The sequence below is a fragment of the Aspergillus pseudonomiae genome (assembly GCF_009193645.1).
Source record: "Aspergillus pseudonomiae strain CBS 119388 unplaced genomic scaffold BDV37scaffold_1, whole genome shotgun sequence".
Taxonomy (NCBI): domain Eukaryota; kingdom Fungi; phylum Ascomycota; class Eurotiomycetes; order Eurotiales; family Aspergillaceae; genus Aspergillus; species Aspergillus pseudonomiae.
Genome location: NW_022475993.1, coordinates 1,010,794 through 1,026,593, shown reverse-complemented (window position 1 = coordinate 1,026,593; position 15,800 = coordinate 1,010,794). Strand labels below are relative to the sequence as shown.

At 48.0% G+C, this 15,800-nt stretch overlaps 6 protein-coding genes across 6 annotated transcripts; 1 reads left to right on the top strand and 5 right to left on the bottom strand.

Annotated features, from left to right (window-relative positions):
- Nucleotides 1-828: 828 nt before the first annotated feature.
- On the bottom strand, nucleotides 829-2,433 carry BDV37DRAFT_235741 (uncharacterized protein). Its single transcript, XM_032080543.1, has 2 exons — nucleotides 1,594-2,433; nucleotides 829-1,510 (listed from the first exon to the last, which is right to left on the bottom strand). Exons 1-2 carry the CDS (start codon nucleotides 2,034-2,036, stop codon nucleotides 1,174-1,176), a joined length of 780 nt encoding a protein of 259 aa, XP_031947434.1. The 5' UTR covers nucleotides 2,037-2,433; the 3' UTR covers nucleotides 829-1,173.
- Nucleotides 2,434-3,052: 619 nt separating this feature from the next.
- Nucleotides 3,053-4,358, bottom strand: BDV37DRAFT_267664 (uncharacterized protein; the record flags this gene model as incomplete). Its single annotated transcript, XM_032084060.1, has 5 exons — nucleotides 3,053-3,180; nucleotides 3,249-3,815; nucleotides 3,874-4,122; nucleotides 4,180-4,213; nucleotides 4,275-4,358. The coding sequence occupies 5 exons, from the start codon at nucleotides 4,356-4,358 to the stop codon at nucleotides 3,053-3,055; spliced, it is 1,062 nt and encodes a 353-aa protein (XP_031947433.1).
- A 784-nt stretch (nucleotides 4,359-5,142) lies between these two features.
- On the bottom strand, nucleotides 5,143-5,910 carry BDV37DRAFT_277752 (CENP-S family protein; the record flags this gene model as incomplete). Its single annotated transcript, XM_032085854.1, has 4 exons — nucleotides 5,143-5,260; nucleotides 5,431-5,464; nucleotides 5,556-5,679; nucleotides 5,737-5,910. The coding sequence occupies 4 exons, from the start codon at nucleotides 5,908-5,910 to the stop codon at nucleotides 5,143-5,145; spliced, it is 450 nt and encodes a 149-aa protein (XP_031947432.1).
- Nucleotides 5,911-5,988: 78 nt separating this feature from the next.
- On the top strand, nucleotides 5,989-7,047 carry BDV37DRAFT_235736 (uncharacterized protein). Its single transcript, XM_032080542.1, has one exon. The coding sequence runs from the start codon at nucleotides 6,296-6,298 to the stop codon at nucleotides 6,848-6,850; it is 555 nt and encodes a 184-aa protein (XP_031947431.1). The 5' UTR covers nucleotides 5,989-6,295; the 3' UTR covers nucleotides 6,851-7,047.
- A 225-nt stretch (nucleotides 7,048-7,272) lies between these two features.
- On the bottom strand, nucleotides 7,273-11,501 carry BDV37DRAFT_290265 (DDB1/RSE1 family protein; the record flags this gene model as incomplete). The annotated part of the gene is made up of 5 exons (XM_032088677.1): nucleotides 10,856-11,501; nucleotides 10,115-10,782; nucleotides 8,140-10,046; nucleotides 7,639-8,085; nucleotides 7,273-7,575 (listed from the first exon to the last, which is right to left on the bottom strand). The coding sequence occupies exons 1-5, from the start codon at nucleotides 10,948-10,950 to the stop codon at nucleotides 7,273-7,275; spliced, it is 3,420 nt and encodes a 1,139-aa protein (XP_031947430.1). The 5' UTR covers nucleotides 10,951-11,501.
- cprA (NADPH--hemoprotein reductase cprA) lies at nucleotides 11,338-14,360 on the bottom strand. The gene is made up of 2 exons (XM_032090612.1): nucleotides 12,114-14,360; nucleotides 11,338-12,038 (listed from the first exon to the last, which is right to left on the bottom strand). Exons 1-2 carry the CDS (start codon nucleotides 13,902-13,904, stop codon nucleotides 11,742-11,744), a joined length of 2,088 nt encoding a protein of 695 aa, XP_031947429.1. The 5' UTR covers nucleotides 13,905-14,360; the 3' UTR covers nucleotides 11,338-11,741.
- Nucleotides 14,361-15,800: the final 1,440 nt, after the last annotated feature.

Genomic DNA, 15,800 nt, shown 5'->3' with positions numbered 1-15,800 from the left:
TCGGATAAGTTCTCTTTCACTTTTCAAATCTATATTAGTACCAGTCTAACCTCGAAGCAATAATATAACCATCCAGGGTGCAATCATCGATTCTGACCACTAGTATAGATTTATCATAACAGTGACATGTTTACTTGCAGTAGCTCGCCGCCTCGTGTACCGTCTGATGGTTTCCTGTTCAGCAACACTTGATTCTCACTAAAATTTCAATGCTGATAGAAGTCCCTACATATATGGGCGAGAAACCTCAGCATCGGTGGAGGGTTGCCCGATCCGTGCGATCGCGTAACTTTGTCCTTTTCATTACTTGGAGCGTTTGAGGATGCAGACTAGTCAACTGTGATCACAGACCTTAGCTTGGTTTGGGTATGAAATGTTTTCAGATTCAAATTGCTCAATTGTATCGTAGTTTATGGAGCGCCAGTTGGTAAAGTTCAATGGGGAGCGAAAAGAATATATATATTTCGGAAGAGTCAATATTGCGTGTCCTTGTACCCTTTGAGGAACTCGCACGTAATGGATCAACGTTCGATTACAGTATACGACATGATTAAATCGATCCTAGATTAGAGTCCAGTCTCGGTATATTCGCACGCTCATATAAAGAACCTCGGTGCATTCTAGAGCTTCTATCGAACGGATGGCATAATCCCGAGAGTTGCCATGCCTGAAAGCGGCACAAATACGAAAACCGAGGAATGTGCGGAGGAAAGACAACAAGCATCGCCTTCAATGTTACAACTACAATTGCTTTGTATTATTTTTATGATGCTCTCAACGGAATTTGTACTGAAGCAGAGTTGGTACTCATAAATTAGGTAATAATTTGATTTCATTAAACACTGAGCCAATTCCATATCGTCCAATGCAGAACTGTACAGGAAAGTACCACCCCACATAAATCCAAAAAGACCATGGTATCTTATTTGCAATCATTATTCATAGACGTTGTTACCTTCCTAGCCCAATTAGATGATAAAGTCATTGCCCAGTTTCTCCCGAGCGGATATAGACCGCGCGATTAGGTCCAACAACTCCAAAGTTTGTTGGTTTCAGTTATAGTGTATCTCATTTTATTTGTTTGTTTTTGTTTTGTTTTGCACACCATGTTTGTGTTCTCTCGAACGATTCCATGGTATTCACATTTCGAAAGTGGTATGGAATGTAGTCGTCTTAGTAGTTGCCCGTATAGGCAGAGTTTCCGTAGCCATAGCCGTTCTGTGGCACATTCGGGGTGGTCTGAGTGGTATCTTTGTTTCGAGAGAAGAAGCTACCAAAACCACTGGGCTTCTCCTGGGTAGGTCCTAATTCAACATCCTGAGGAGTAGGATGGGTTGGGAGCATATCGTCGGCGCTGGCGGTATCCGGGTTGTTCTTCTTGCGACGCCAGAAAGCACGAGGACGAGTACCATACGTGTAATCGTTGGCCGGGGAAGGTCCGAAGCGCTTCTCACGCTTGTGGTGACGGGCATAGAGGACTTGGAAGAGAATGGAAACCAAGAAGAAAAAGCTGGTGGGGAATGTCAGCGCATGACTCCTGATTGACACCTTGCCTGGCGCAGCTCAAGGGGTGCAGGATGGAATATTACTCACATTCCGATGATCGCGACGGCGAATGTGACTTTTTGGAGTTGACAGGCAAACTCGTATTTCACTTTAGATGGCGATTCTGCGTTGCTTTCCCCTGATCCTAAAGGAGTATCGACTCGGCCGCTGCATTGCTGTGTGCCATTGCGAGTCATGATCGCAATAGCGATCATGGCTCCCACAAAGCAGATATCGAGAACAACGGCCACAGCGGCGAAAAATGCGACTCCTCCCAAACAGCAGCTGAAGAGGATGCCTAATAGTCCGTAAAGGGTCGCCGCACCCGACAGACCCTCAGTAGCTTTCATCCACTGAGGGATGCTCTGGTCATGGCGGCTGAGGACAGCTAAAAAGTAGGAGAAAATTCCTAGAATTACCGCGCCGTCAAGAAATTGAAGGACACGAATAGCCAGGTTGAAGAAGCGGAGAACAACGCCGCCAAACCCCATCCTGGAAGTGGGTGGCTGTAAAGCAGTCTTCTCGAAAGAGTAAAGAATATATTGAAAGTGGCACTAGGAACGAGGCCCGAGAGCTATAGTACGAAGTCTGAAGGGGCTAGAGAGCCGTTAGGTGAAACTAAGGGTTAAATTTCAACAGGAGCTTGACAACAAAGATGTATTATAAGGCTGAAGAGTGGAAAAGGTTTGCACTTGTACACAGTCCAGGCAGCATTGTTGAATGAAAAGGTTGGGTCCCAGGGGTCATGGTGTCGCAGCAAGCAGATCAGTGGAGGCATTTCCTTGGATGCCTTCAAGGCTTGTGGAACTCGAGGAATCCTTCAATCGCTTTCACAAGAGGACCCGTCCACACCATCAAGATGTCGATCCACGGACAAGGACGGAGCTCACGACACATTTGATTGGGAAGAAAGAGCAGAGGCGGGGACAAAGCTGATAATCCCCGTCACAAGCCACACCCACAGCCCAGCCCCCAAACGTCATCATCCAAACAGGGCTCGTTCTCATTGGTTTCCTGCTACTGTGACTAAGCCCTGCCCAGACATCCCCTGATTCGGCACCGGCACTGGACCCTGGACCCTAAATCACATGTCTGTCACCAGGTCTCGTGTCCATATTAGTGACCGCATTAGGGAATCACCCATTGCGGCCGGGTGGGTCCACGGCCGCAACACTTACTAGTAGTGACAATTACTAGCCACAGTTACTCATTGGCCGCCAGTTGTATACCGCCACAGAGCAACATATACACAGCCACACTTCTCCTGCTCTACCAAAGTTCATAACGTCACGACTAACACCGAATGGTTTCTATGTTTAGCACAAGCTTAAAGCAAGATCGGACCGTGCCACTGTGGTAATCGTGGCAGCGGTTGAGGCTGGACTCGGCAGATGAAAGCCAAGCGATGCCAATATCTGGAAACAAGACCCCATCTCAACTCTATCCATATACCTGAACGAGCGATAGCACTAGAGATTAACCAACCTATGCCAGGCGAACCATACCATCATGCCTGCACGTCGATTAAGATCTTGCAGTGGTCCTCGCGGTCGTTGACCAGGGTCTCGAATCCCTTTTCCACCGTCTCATTCAACTTTATTTTCGACGTAATCATCTTTTCTGGTTGCAATTGGCCTGCAAGACGGAATGCAGTCAGAAAATGTGGTGGACCAAAGTCAAGAAGTCTCTCTAGAACAGCTTACCATATCCAAGAGCCTTGATAACGGCTGCGAAGGAGCCTTCGTCGTACAATGCTGACCCAGTATAATTGACTTCGTTGTACATTAAGTCGTTCACGGGAATTGCGGGTTTCTTCTCCCATACAGCAACATTAATGATTGCACCATGCGTGCGACACGCACTAATGGCGCCGTTCAATGCTTTTTCCACACCAGCAGCATCAAAGATGACATCGGCACCCACACTGTCCGTCACTTCCATGACCCTCTGGGTCACATCCTCCTGTCCCGGATCAAAGGCGTGCGTAGCACCGTATTCGATCGCAAACCTTCTGCGCTTCTCATAGAGCTCTGATAACATGATATTCTTAGCGCCTTGCAACTTTAACACCTGTACAATGCCGATTCCAACTGGCCCGCCCCCTACCACCATGACATTATCGCCCATCTTGAAGGGTGATAGATTGACAGCGTGCCAGGCGACAGCCAGTGGCTCGATCAAGGCCGCCGCTTCAAGAGATACGTTGTCAGGGATCGGATAGAAATGTTCTGCCGGTGCAACATGGTACTTTGCCAACCCGCCACCGTACCCTGCAGGATGCGTCAGTATCATCGCCAGCTATGTATTGTTTTGACAGTGGCCGCATACCAGAAAGTCCAATGAAGCCTATGTTCTCGCAGCAGTACTCATAGCCACGTTTGCAAGCTGGGCATTGTCGGTCGAAGATGGTCGGACGTACGACGACCCGCTGTCCCGGAGACACATGCGCTACTCCCTCCCCTACCTCCTCGACGATGCCGCTGATTTCATGACCAAGTGTCACTGGACATGACCGTCCGGTTATATTATGGGGTTCTTGAGGTATCAACACAGGACCACCGGTATATTCATGTATGTCTTGCTCAAATCAGTTTATTTTTGGATAAATGCAATATAGAGGTAACTAAAGCTTACCACTGCCACAGAGCCCAACGAAAGCTGGTCGGATCTACTATTTTCACTTTGAATCAATATATTCTTGTTCATGCCGTAGGTATAGCGCAAAGTACCTTTACTTCCCCTTTGCCACAAATAGGCTCATCAATTGTTTCAACCCGGATGTCGCGGGGTCCATGGAAGCGGACCGCTTCCATTAGGGGCGTAGTCTTCAGTGTCGCTCGGACAGTACCCGTGTCAAGAGTTGTGTTCAGCATTTTTTTAAGCATAAAAAGTATCCCACAAATGCGAAAAGCTGGTATAAATTTAGATTCATTTGAAAGATCGTATAGTTGCACTATCGCTGTGTATTGCGAGAAGGCTCCCAAAAGAGATTCCTCCCTTCAAATATATATATGTAGTATGCTATCGAGGCGAATTGATGTAGCAGGAGACGCTATCATGACGTGGTCCACAAGCATTAGATATCCATAAAGCAAACAACCCTGAGATCTGATTGGTCAGGGCTCTGCGACTGTTCATCTGATAATCATTACACCATCTATGATGTTAAAGACGTTCTCCTGGGATGAAAGCCCCGACAACATGATTCGTCAAGACACCTCCAGATGAGATGGATAGGTGAGCACGACCCTGTAATAGATCCATCGGCCTTGAAGGCAATAATATGTTGATATCACCACGTGAGCTGAAAATAGTCATCCCTAACGCGGGGAAACAGTCAGTGGCGTCATCTCATTCTCCAGATATCTTGGCTACTGAATCCCACTGGCGGGATCATGTAGCTGCTCCTGTCGAAACAGTTAGCCTGCGTGTCATTGAAGTAAAGTACAATTAGGTTACACTTACGGGGGGTACTAAGGCAAGTCCGGAGAAGGAAGCCGCCAATAAGTCTGGGGTTACATTACCCCGTAGGGGACTGAACACAAGGACCCGGCCACTCATAAGAGGCAAATGTTCATACTATAGAATTTCGATGTTTCAAGTTTCTTCCTCGCGCTGCTGGTCAACAAAAGCGCGCAGGATGGATTCCAGCCCTTCGTTGCGCCGGGCCAAAAGCATTACGTCGGAAACATTAACTGTCGAACGTCCGGCATGCCTAATAAGGAAGTTCCGAATCGGTCAGCAACCCGCCATATCGAATCATACCAAAGGATCCTCTCTGCCAATGTCGCACAGAAGTACGGTAAGAAAAGCGGCGAAAGAATAATAACAGCAAGGCAGAGCACCCATCCATAAGATGATTTGAGTCGCAAATCAGCCACTTACTTAGCAAAGGATTCCAAATCCTGGCTGACTGTCTCTGTTTATCGAAGCTGATCAGTTTACACGCCACCATGAACTAACTGTGACGAAAAGCTCCATGGCTGTTCGCTCTGCGAAAGTGGACATACCTATTTGGGCCCAAACCATCTCCGTCAAGGCCCCGATGAATTGCGGCGTGGCATTCACACCAAGTTTGATGGTTTCATCATCAACTATCTTGCCAATAGCTAGCCAAAGAGCGGATTTCAGGCGCTATGAAGAGAAATTGTAAGATCTGCTTCGGACTAAGTGATCCATATCACCACGTACCTCTTCCAGACCAACTTCTTCATTTGGATCCATGTTCAGCAGACAGCCGGGAGTGACCGATAATTCAACCCCCCAGAGTTGATAGCCGAGAAGATAGCTTTTATCGATACTGATGGAAACGATGTAGTTACGATCTATACTTGATCGCGCGCGACGGTGAACAGACGCGTCCATGGATGGAGAACAACTGACGCCGCCTGTGATTGGCTACGGCTAAAACGGGCGGACAAAAGATCTTCCGAAAGACAGTAGCCACTAGACCAGAATGGAACACTTCCCATTACGGAATTCTTCGCATTGAATGGAGACTAAAAGAAAAGAGCTTGCGGCATCCAGCGGGCAATCCACTTTCAAATCTCTCATACTCTCGCCAGAAAAGGGGTTCGCAAGCCCTCATTTGAGCGCCTGTCTCTAAACCAACTCACATTGAGCTCGCAAACTGAGCCATAACATCTCAATCTCTCTCTTTCGATCTCCGCGAAATCCCGCACCTCTTTCTATAGTAATCCTTTCTCAACACCAACTACCGAGAATAATAAAACCTGCAACCGAATTGAAAATGTCTTCTCCCGACGTTTCCGTCGCCACAGAGGCCTTGAAGGACTTCTTCGGCCAAATATATACCTTCTTCGAAACGATCATCGTCCGCTTCTTCAGGAACCTCTATAACTCTTTCGCGGACGTGGGCTTCAACCGTTGGACCAAGGTCACACTCTCGGTGATCGGTTACGTTTTACTTCGTCCATATATCGAAGCCTGGTTTAAGAAAATGAGTGAACGCGATCGCAAAAAGATGCAGGAGAAGGAAAAGGCTAAGAGGGAGGCACAAGGAGGCAAGAAGGCTAAGGTTTCGGCCAATACACTGCGAGGTGGTGCTACCGGAGGCGGAAAGGTGCTTGGAGAGGTCGAGAACACCGACGATGAAATTGAGGAGGGAGAGGACTTTGCAACTGCCAGCGGAGTGCCGGAGTGGTCAAAGAATGCGAAGAAGAGGCAGAAGAAGTACATGAAGAGCCTGAAGGAGGCAGAGGCGAACGCGAATAAGTTGTCCCAGGACCAGATTATGGAGTTGTTGGACTGGAGTGATTCGGAAAATGAGAAGAAGGATGCATGATTCAAAGGCGTGGAAATTGGCTTCTTTCAGTTCAGTGTGGGTATATGAATTACTAGTAGATTTATCCGACGTTATACAAATATATAATTAATCTTCCTTCTGATATGCTTTTTGGGCATTGACATTGACATTGACATCCATTCGAGGACCTTACTACACTCTTCTGAGAGTTTGCCTTATTTGGTGAAGTACAATCGCTACAATATATCACTGAAATATACCGGGTAGAGTCGGTCTATAGAAATTCTATACCTGATCGGTGTTTTTTCTCAGGCTTGTTCAAAGACCACTATATTGCACATCAATCTCATTGTTATTGAGCAATAATTAATCCGTCCCATCCTAAATACATCCACACAATCAAGTCCTAATCCGTATAAGCCCTCTAGACATAGGCGGACACTCCTTGATAATGGACAGTTCTAGTGCAATCGCCTCAATGCCTCTATCATAACTTTCACCTCGTGGACATTCATCATGCCCACTGAATTGACAATCTCCTCCTGCACATTAGGCTCACAGTTTAAGAACTGTTCAATCAACTCGCCATCCACAAAACGGTATGGTTCCTTTGCTTCTCGGACCATACTGCGGAATCCCCGGAATTCGTTGAATGGCATCTCGCCCAGTGACTCGATCTTGCCCGCCATTGTGGCTTGTAGACGCATTAGGAAATCCTGGTGTTCTGGATTGATTATGGCGAACAGGTAAATGGAGCCCTCCACCTGGTTGTGCAATCCCAGTTAGTGGTGTATTACATAGAGGGAGGGTGAAGGGAAATCACATACCGTGCCTAGGAAAGCTCGCGGGGTGACCGTTACACTTGCCAATTGTTGAATGTTAACTGGCCGGATACGGTTGACCATTTCGCCTAGTGAGATTTCCCCGGTTACTTCTAGCCGGCGCCTATCGTCCTCTTCAACTCCGGCGAGGTTCCGACGGAGAACGATCAAGTTTCCTTCCGCATCGCTCTCTAGGAAAGTGTCCTTGTCGATGCAGGCGACTCCCGTGGCCCAAACGGTCTGGAAGTGGCGAGCCACTTCCGTTAATGAATCAGGAAGGCCGTTTTCCCCTTCCTTAAACTCCACAAGACATACACTCTTCATGAGATCTGAGACCACAATCACGTTGCCTACCACGGTCACATCCACCGGTGCGGTCGATGTTCTGAAACTGGCAAGCTTTTCCAATTTCATTGCACCAAAATTGTTGTTCACTACCTTATAAATAACGATCTGAAAGGCTTCGTCAGACACGGATTCACAACAATCGGCTCAACTATCACTTACTGTTTTGACAAGTGCCGCTACAATCTTGTCTCCTAACATAGCCAGAGCACGACATGCCCCCTTAACAGGTAATTCGGCAACCTTTGTCAGTTTCCGCCCATTGTCAACTTCAAACATTAGTATTCGACCTCGAATCGACTCTTCTCCTTCATCGTCAAGATAAGCCGTTCCAACGACGAACCGATCCTTCATCGTTTCACGTCCATTTTCACCCTTGCCCGCCGGGAATTCTGCGCGAACAACGCTTTCCACTAACTCCTCCGGTCTCAATTCAAATGAATCGAGCTGTCTAAACAGAACCTCATCAGCGAGCATAAATCGGCTTGTGACAATTTCCGCCCCGTCTGCAAGTTTACGCTCTATTGTTCCGATGCCGAACGCCTTTTCCGAAGGTGAATAAGCGACTCTGCGTACAGTTGCACCGATTTGAAGCGTTTGGATCTGGGTCGTCCTCTCCCGATCGACCAGAGCGATCTTGAGCTCGTGTGGTGTAGCCACTGCAATAGATCCAGGATAGGCCTCCGAGTTAAAATGACAGACGCGAGAAGCCCCCTCGGAATTTACTGCAGAGTATATAATACGGCCTTCGGAGCCATATATCAGGCTTGGATTCTCGCATGTCGCAAAGACATTGTAAAGTCCGTCACCCCTTGGCAGTTTCTTGAAAGTTGGCTGCTCAGACCCAAGAATTAGTTTGTTCATTTGGCTTAAGGAGTAGTCATCCAGCTTAAACGAGTAAGTGATAACACTACCATCTGCCATTGAGATGAAAAGGGTAGGAGGACTATCCGCGAGCACGTCCGCAACGAGAACGGATCGTGGGAAAGCCTCTCCGGCTGGGCCCAGCGATGTAGTATGCACTTCAGTCAAGTCTTGAAGCTTGAGGACGGACACCTTGGCAAGTTGAGGGAATCCAACAACACAAACTTCAGTCGGTGATGCAGGAACCGTAACACCAGACACTTGGCTATCGGCCCCAAATTTCTTCTCTGTCACTACTTGCACCTCATTCCGGATATCCAAGACGGTCATAAGCTCGCCTCCAATGACAAGCACCATTGAATCATTGTTAGCAGAAGCAGCGGTGATGACCAGCCCATTCGGCGGTGCCCACTGGTACACGACCATTCCACCTTCCAAATCCGCGATAAGCACCCGTTGCTCAGTAACCTGCAATATTCGGCCCCCAGACAAGTTGGCTGCGAGAAGCGTGTTCTCCGAAAGACTCAGTCCAAGGAAATGATCCAATTCTTCTACCTCACCCTCGGGACTGAAGTGGAATACACGAGTTTCATCAATAAAGGTAACAAGGAGTGTATCCAGTGTGTCCCCGCCAGCGTGGACCTGCAAACCCCATAGATCTGTGATGTGTTCCATGTCACCCAAAACGCCCAGCTCCTCCATTCCGACACCACTGCGCACACTTCGCAGGGTCCCGTCGTCGAAAGCGCCTGAGCCTGTGACAATTCGAGCCTGCCCAGACGAGAATTCATGGGTTTGGCTTTCACTTGTGCGGTTCCCGAGGTCCATTATGGTGAAATCCAATATAGGGGCAATATTGGACAGGGCTTGGATTATTTCAAATGAGCCATTACCGATTCGAAGTACTTGAGAATCCCCTTGATGAGATCCCACAAATACAATCCCACCGCCAAGATATACCAATGCAGAAGCTCGTGATGTATTTCCCAGATGATCCAGCTTCCAACCCTGAACCTGGTTATCCGAGTCTAAAACAAGCATTAAGAAAAATAGCCTTCCATAATCATCGGCTAAGAGCCATCGCTGGCTATCCACTCCTTCCCAAGCGACAAATATCGTTGCTTCATCTAGGGGCCGAGAGATTATTTCATTGTTATCGTCATCAACATATTTAATAGATGTTTCGCCAAGAATGAGAAGACCACCTATAATTGTCAGCCCGGGAGTGCGATAGTGGAGGGAATGCTATATCACATGGCACAGGGAAACTAACCTAGTGGAGCGGGCACGGGTATAAGGTGGGAGGCTCCAAGATCTAGCTCTTGCGCAAAGTCGGCAATATGCGTTAATGTAGCGTCTGCGCTCGTGCTCGCCGTAGCAGAGGTGTAATTCAACTCTCTAACCATCAATCTAACCTTTTTCTGGTTGTCCTCGTAAAGTAAAGCCAAGCGCGGCAATCCTGACTGCACATGGAGGAAGGCAGAGGAGCGTACAAAGAGCTCATCAATCCTCGCTGTCGTCAACTCTCCGAGCTCGCCGACTTTCGGCGCATCAGGCCCAGTAGGGACAGCTGCAGCCCTTCCCCTTTTCCGGCCAGGCAATTGTACAATCGGTACCACAGCAACCAAGCCCTCGTAGACCTCCAGCGTCATGAACCGACCACTCGGGTCTATCAAACATCGGTTACCAGTTTGCGATTCGCGCGACGATGGGTCAGCAATGTCGACATAGTTTCTTTCCGTTCGTATCCGATTTTGCGCACTGTCCCACGATAGAGTGCAGTAGGTGTATCGATCTGTGCCAACGAAAAGATGATCGGTGGGTGAATGGGCGGGGGCAGGAAGTCGAGCCAGCATCGACACTTTGGCATATAGAGTACACGACGCAGCAAGATTCAACCCATCGGGGGTAAGGGTATAAATTTCCAGTCGATTGGCCTTCCTATGACAAATTGGATATATTAGTAACATGTGCCTTGCAGCCAGAGGCCGACCGGTGGATTGTGGTCACCAACGCAACAACCAAGGATTCCTCCTCTGGGTTCAAGAACTGCAGCTTGATCGCATGACGCACGCTGCTCGCCTTATGTATTGGCACGACATAAGCCATCTCGATAGCCTGATGTTCTATGAGCTCGCAATCGACGATCCGGAATGAGCTTTTTGCAGTGGAGACCACTGCGGGGAGATGATAGCACGATCACCCGTCAGATCCAACGGAGTACGGAGAATTACAGGTTGACTCCAGATCGTAATATCGTATATTCAATGTTTGAAGAATATCCACATCTCTAACGACGAGAATACAAGCTGGGACGAGTTGATAGTAAAGGGACCGAAAAGAGAGGGACTGGTACGTAGGACCAGTTCGGGACTTGAGGTAAAAGTCGCAATGACGATGTTGCGGTGCCTTCCAAGACATTAACTCCGGGCTATGGCCGAACACCACCTACAGCCTTGAACTTTCACATCTCTATACTTTTATCCAATACATATTTAAAGTACTTATACATGTGTGTATTTTAAACACTTAGTCTTTCCTAATCATTGTATTTGCACCACGTAATGTTCAAAACTTCCAAAGAAACAAATGTATTTATTACCAAGTTCCGGACATCACACGTGATCAAATGTAGTGTTAAGTTCCGTACATAATTCTTGAAACATTTTCGAACCGTCAAGTCTATCATCCCTCCCTTGGCGAGCTGTGTTTTGCCATGATCAAATAATCATGTCACCCACCGCATGAAGGCCAAAAAGAAGTGCTAGGCATACATGAATCACGCCGAAAGACAACAAAATATAAAAAGGAAAAACAGGCGGAGTATATATGCAAAGATCATCTAGGCATGAGAAGGGAAAAGAAGTCATGTTCATTTAAAAGAAACGCCCATGGAAGAATCATGACCAGACATCCTCCTGGTAGCTTCCACTGCTGCGCATATGCTTGACCATCTCCTCACCCTTCTCGGCGGGAAGACCACGCTGTTGAGCAATAATCTGACCAAGCACCAGATTGACCTCACGTGCCATGTTGGCGGCATCTCCACAAACGTAGAATGTGGCTTTCTGTTTCAGAAGGTCGCTGACCAGCTCAGCTTGTTCACGCAACCGATGCTGGACATAGACCTTTTGAGAGCTCTCGCGAGAAAATGCAGTAATGATCTTCAAGGAATCACCAAGTTGTTCCTCATAAGCCTGTAGTAAAACCTGTTAGAACTAAGGGTCCATGGGGATCTGAAGGGGGAAGGGCAGATGTGAGGGAAATCATACCTTGAATTCGTCCTGATACAGGAAATCCTCATTGCGATTACGGCACCCAAAGAACAGGACGGTTGTGCCGACCTTCTCGCCTTTAGCCGCCAAGGCAGCACGTTCTTGGATAAAGCCACGGAAAGGTGCGACACCGGTACCAGGTCCAACCATGATAATGGGTCTCGAGGGATCGGATGGCAGTTTGAAATTCGAGTGACGGACGTGAACAGGAACATGAATGCCATCGTACTTGTTGCGCGGACCAGTGATAGCGTACGTCAAACCGTGAGGGTCAGGAGAAGGTTCACCATTTTGCTTCTGCTTGAGCGCAAGGAGGTAATTCGTCGTCACACCCTTGACAAGGTGGGAGGCACCAGGCAAACGGACGGATTCCACAACGGCAGTGATACTGATCTTGTCCTTCTGGACGAGGGAAGATGACGAGATAGAATAATAACGAGGCTGGAGCTTGTTGAGGCCTTCAACGAGCAAAGAGAACGGGACGGCAGAGAAAGAGTTGGAAGTAATGCTTTGAAGAGCCTGGGCAATATTGAAACATTGGTTGGTGATCTTCTCGTGGAAATAATCCTTATCGTTGCCCAAACGCTGAATTTCTGTCTTGGTCGCCTCATCGGGAGCAAAAGCAGCCAGACTCGAGACAAACTGTCGGGAAACAGGGGCACAGACTTCCATATAGTAACGAACGGCGGCATCATAGGTGGTAGGGGTCGGGATCGGAACCTTAGCCGTCACATCAATGCCCTTGATGTTAATAACCGAATGACGCTTCTCTTCAAGTCCAAAAACCTGTAGGAACCGGTCCACCTCGGCACCAGCGTTTGTCGGCCAAACAGCAATGTGATCACCGGTTTGATAGGTGAGGTTGCTTCCGGCGATGCTAATTTCCATGTGCAGGCAGTTACGATCCTTTACAGTGAATAGCTCACGAGACTCGACAATAGGCGCAACGAACGGATTGTGGGCTGAGAATGGGCCTTTGGGTTGGCCTTCGAGATGACCCTTGGTAGGCTCGCCAAGATAAACTGTTTCGTCTTCGGCACTCTTAGACTCGTCTTCTGTGACACTGAACACCGGCTCATAAACAGCCTCGCGCTCCTGGAGACCCATCGCCTCAGAGAGCTCAGTCCACATAGGTTCCTTCCAAGCCAAGAAGTCTTCCTCCATTGTGCCAGCGCCGTCATCACCTTCACCAGCAGAACCGATACGTTGGGCACCAAGTTTTTGCAGAGCGACGTCAAGATTGCGAACCATGGCGTTGTAGTGCTCATAGGTATTGTTACCAAGACCGAAAGTGACATACTTGAGAGCGGACAGCGGCTTCTCTTCAGCGGACGCACCACTTTCAAAAGCAACATCTTCACCGGTGATGAACTGATAAAACTCGACAGCATTATCCGTAGGCTCGCCCTCGCCATAAGTCGCCAGAACAAAGAAGGCGATCTTGTCTTCGGGGAATTTGTCCAAGTTTTCGTAGTCATAATCTTCCAAATCAGCAACCATAGTTTTGAGACCGAATCTCTGAGATCCTTCCTTGGCCAATCTCGAGGCGTAGTCCTCCGCAGTTCCAGTCTGGGAACCGTAGAAAATAACGCAGTTCTTGCCAGTTTCTTCCATTTTCTCCAAAATATCTCTAGTCTTTCCTGCCTTGGCGGCGCCATTCATCGCTGGACCTGAAGAGGCATAAGGATCTTTGGCGACGGCCCAGTAAGTGCCTTTGGTGAAGTAGGCAACGCTACCCACCAAAAGCGCCACTAGGACCACCAGATCGAGAGTGTCGAGTTGCGCCATACTGGCTTCGCTATGGGGGAGGGTGAGGATTCAAACAAGTATCCGAGTAAGGTGGGACGGAGAACGAGAGGGAGGCAGGCAAAATGGGGCAAAGAAGGGTAAGAATCACCCCCTTATCTTTACCGATGGTGGTGTCAACCACCACAAATCAATTCTGATGTTGGAAGACGCCGATACTGACAGCGTGTTTCAACAGAGAAGAAGAAGAAAATAAAAACAGACAATAGAAGGAAAGAGGTAGAAGAACGGAACACACAGTACACAAGGTAGAGAAGAAGGGAGCTGTGGTCTGATCGAAGGAACTAAAAGATGCGAATCCACCCTCTAAGCGGACCGCATAATTTCGGGGCCGGACACCGGTGAGGTTGAGTTAAAGAGATGGGTGGAGAGGGTGGAAACTTAAAGTAGTAGGCGGAGTGAGTATCAGAGGCAATCGTGGCCTTTTCCTCAGGTCCTGCCCTCTTTTTTTTGGCCCTAGAACCTCGGATGGCCCCGGCGCTGGTCTCGGGATTGGATGGCAGAAAGGGATACGAGCCCCAACAAGATGAGATCGTCTTATGATTGCGGTGTGAAGGCGAGCGCCGAGGTGAATTTCGTACGGAATGGAATGCGACGACAAATTAACTCTTTGTCAAAGAATTGAAGATAAGAATCAATTGACCCGTATTGACCAGGGTAGCTTAAGTGAAATAACTTATCCCAGTAGTAGATAAGCCCACAGCAGAATCCTTTCTCTCAATAATAAACTCGAGGTAATATCTTTGAGGAAACCAACTACGATTATCAAAGTGACAGGACCAAGGTTTATATATACACCATTCTTATTGTGGGGAAGCATGAAAGCCCGACAGTCAGGCCGAGCGTAAGTTGGGTTCGGAAGGAAACTTCGGTGCTGACTCGATGTGAAAACATTCATGGAGGTGAGCGGAGTCTGGGGGCGACTTTGGATGACTTTTGGTTTCCATTATTCCATATGAGGAAACTCCCGACTAAGGCTGCCGAGCACCGTTGGTTAGTAGCCGAGTTCCGCCTTTCCTGCACGCTGAGCGAGGAATGGACAAGACTGCAACCGTCGTGAATAGACATAGACACAGCTCCTGTAATTTCTGTATTCCCTGATCTTGCATGTACATAGTGCAACAGAGACTTTATAGGCTCAGAGTGGTCGATTGCATTGCTTCATCAGGTTATCATCATGAATTTCTTCTACCTAGTATGTAGTACTAGTATGCATCAATTGGCACGTGACACATCTGAAGGTCTCGGAGGATGTTGAGTTTTGCTGCCGATCATCTATGAAACAGCACTATTCCAACCCAATCACTAAGTCCGCACACAGTACGTCCTGCGTACGCTAACGCTGTGAAAATCATTTCTTCTGTTGGCTTCGGTGGACTACTGTGTTCAAGAGTTCCGCGTGTACACAGTAGGCGGATATGCATCCATGCTGATACTCCGATCATTATGAGTGACTAATCGGATGTCTGGAAAGGTACGGAAGTGATTCCGCGCCGTGCGGTTCAAGTGCGAGCTTTCTACGGAGGACCGGAGAACTGGAAGTTATGCTTGCGCTCAGAGCAGGAGGACCAACCTCTTTCTTATACCTACGGTTTCTTCTTCACCTCTGCTGTCAAACTCGATGAGATCTATCTAGCTGCTACATTCAGCCGTCATGACATGTTGCTGCGCGATAGTATCATCTGCCAGACTCGAATGACCTCAGCTTGATTCTAGCAACTTGTCCTTTTCCCCTAGTACTCAATTATTACCTCCTGCCATACAAGGCCGGCCAAATTAGGCAATCGAGGCATGCCAGGAAGTTCATGGTATCTCCTCTCTTCCATCTTCAAATTTCCTGTTCTTATCGTAATAAAATCATTATCATCCACAGGCAAT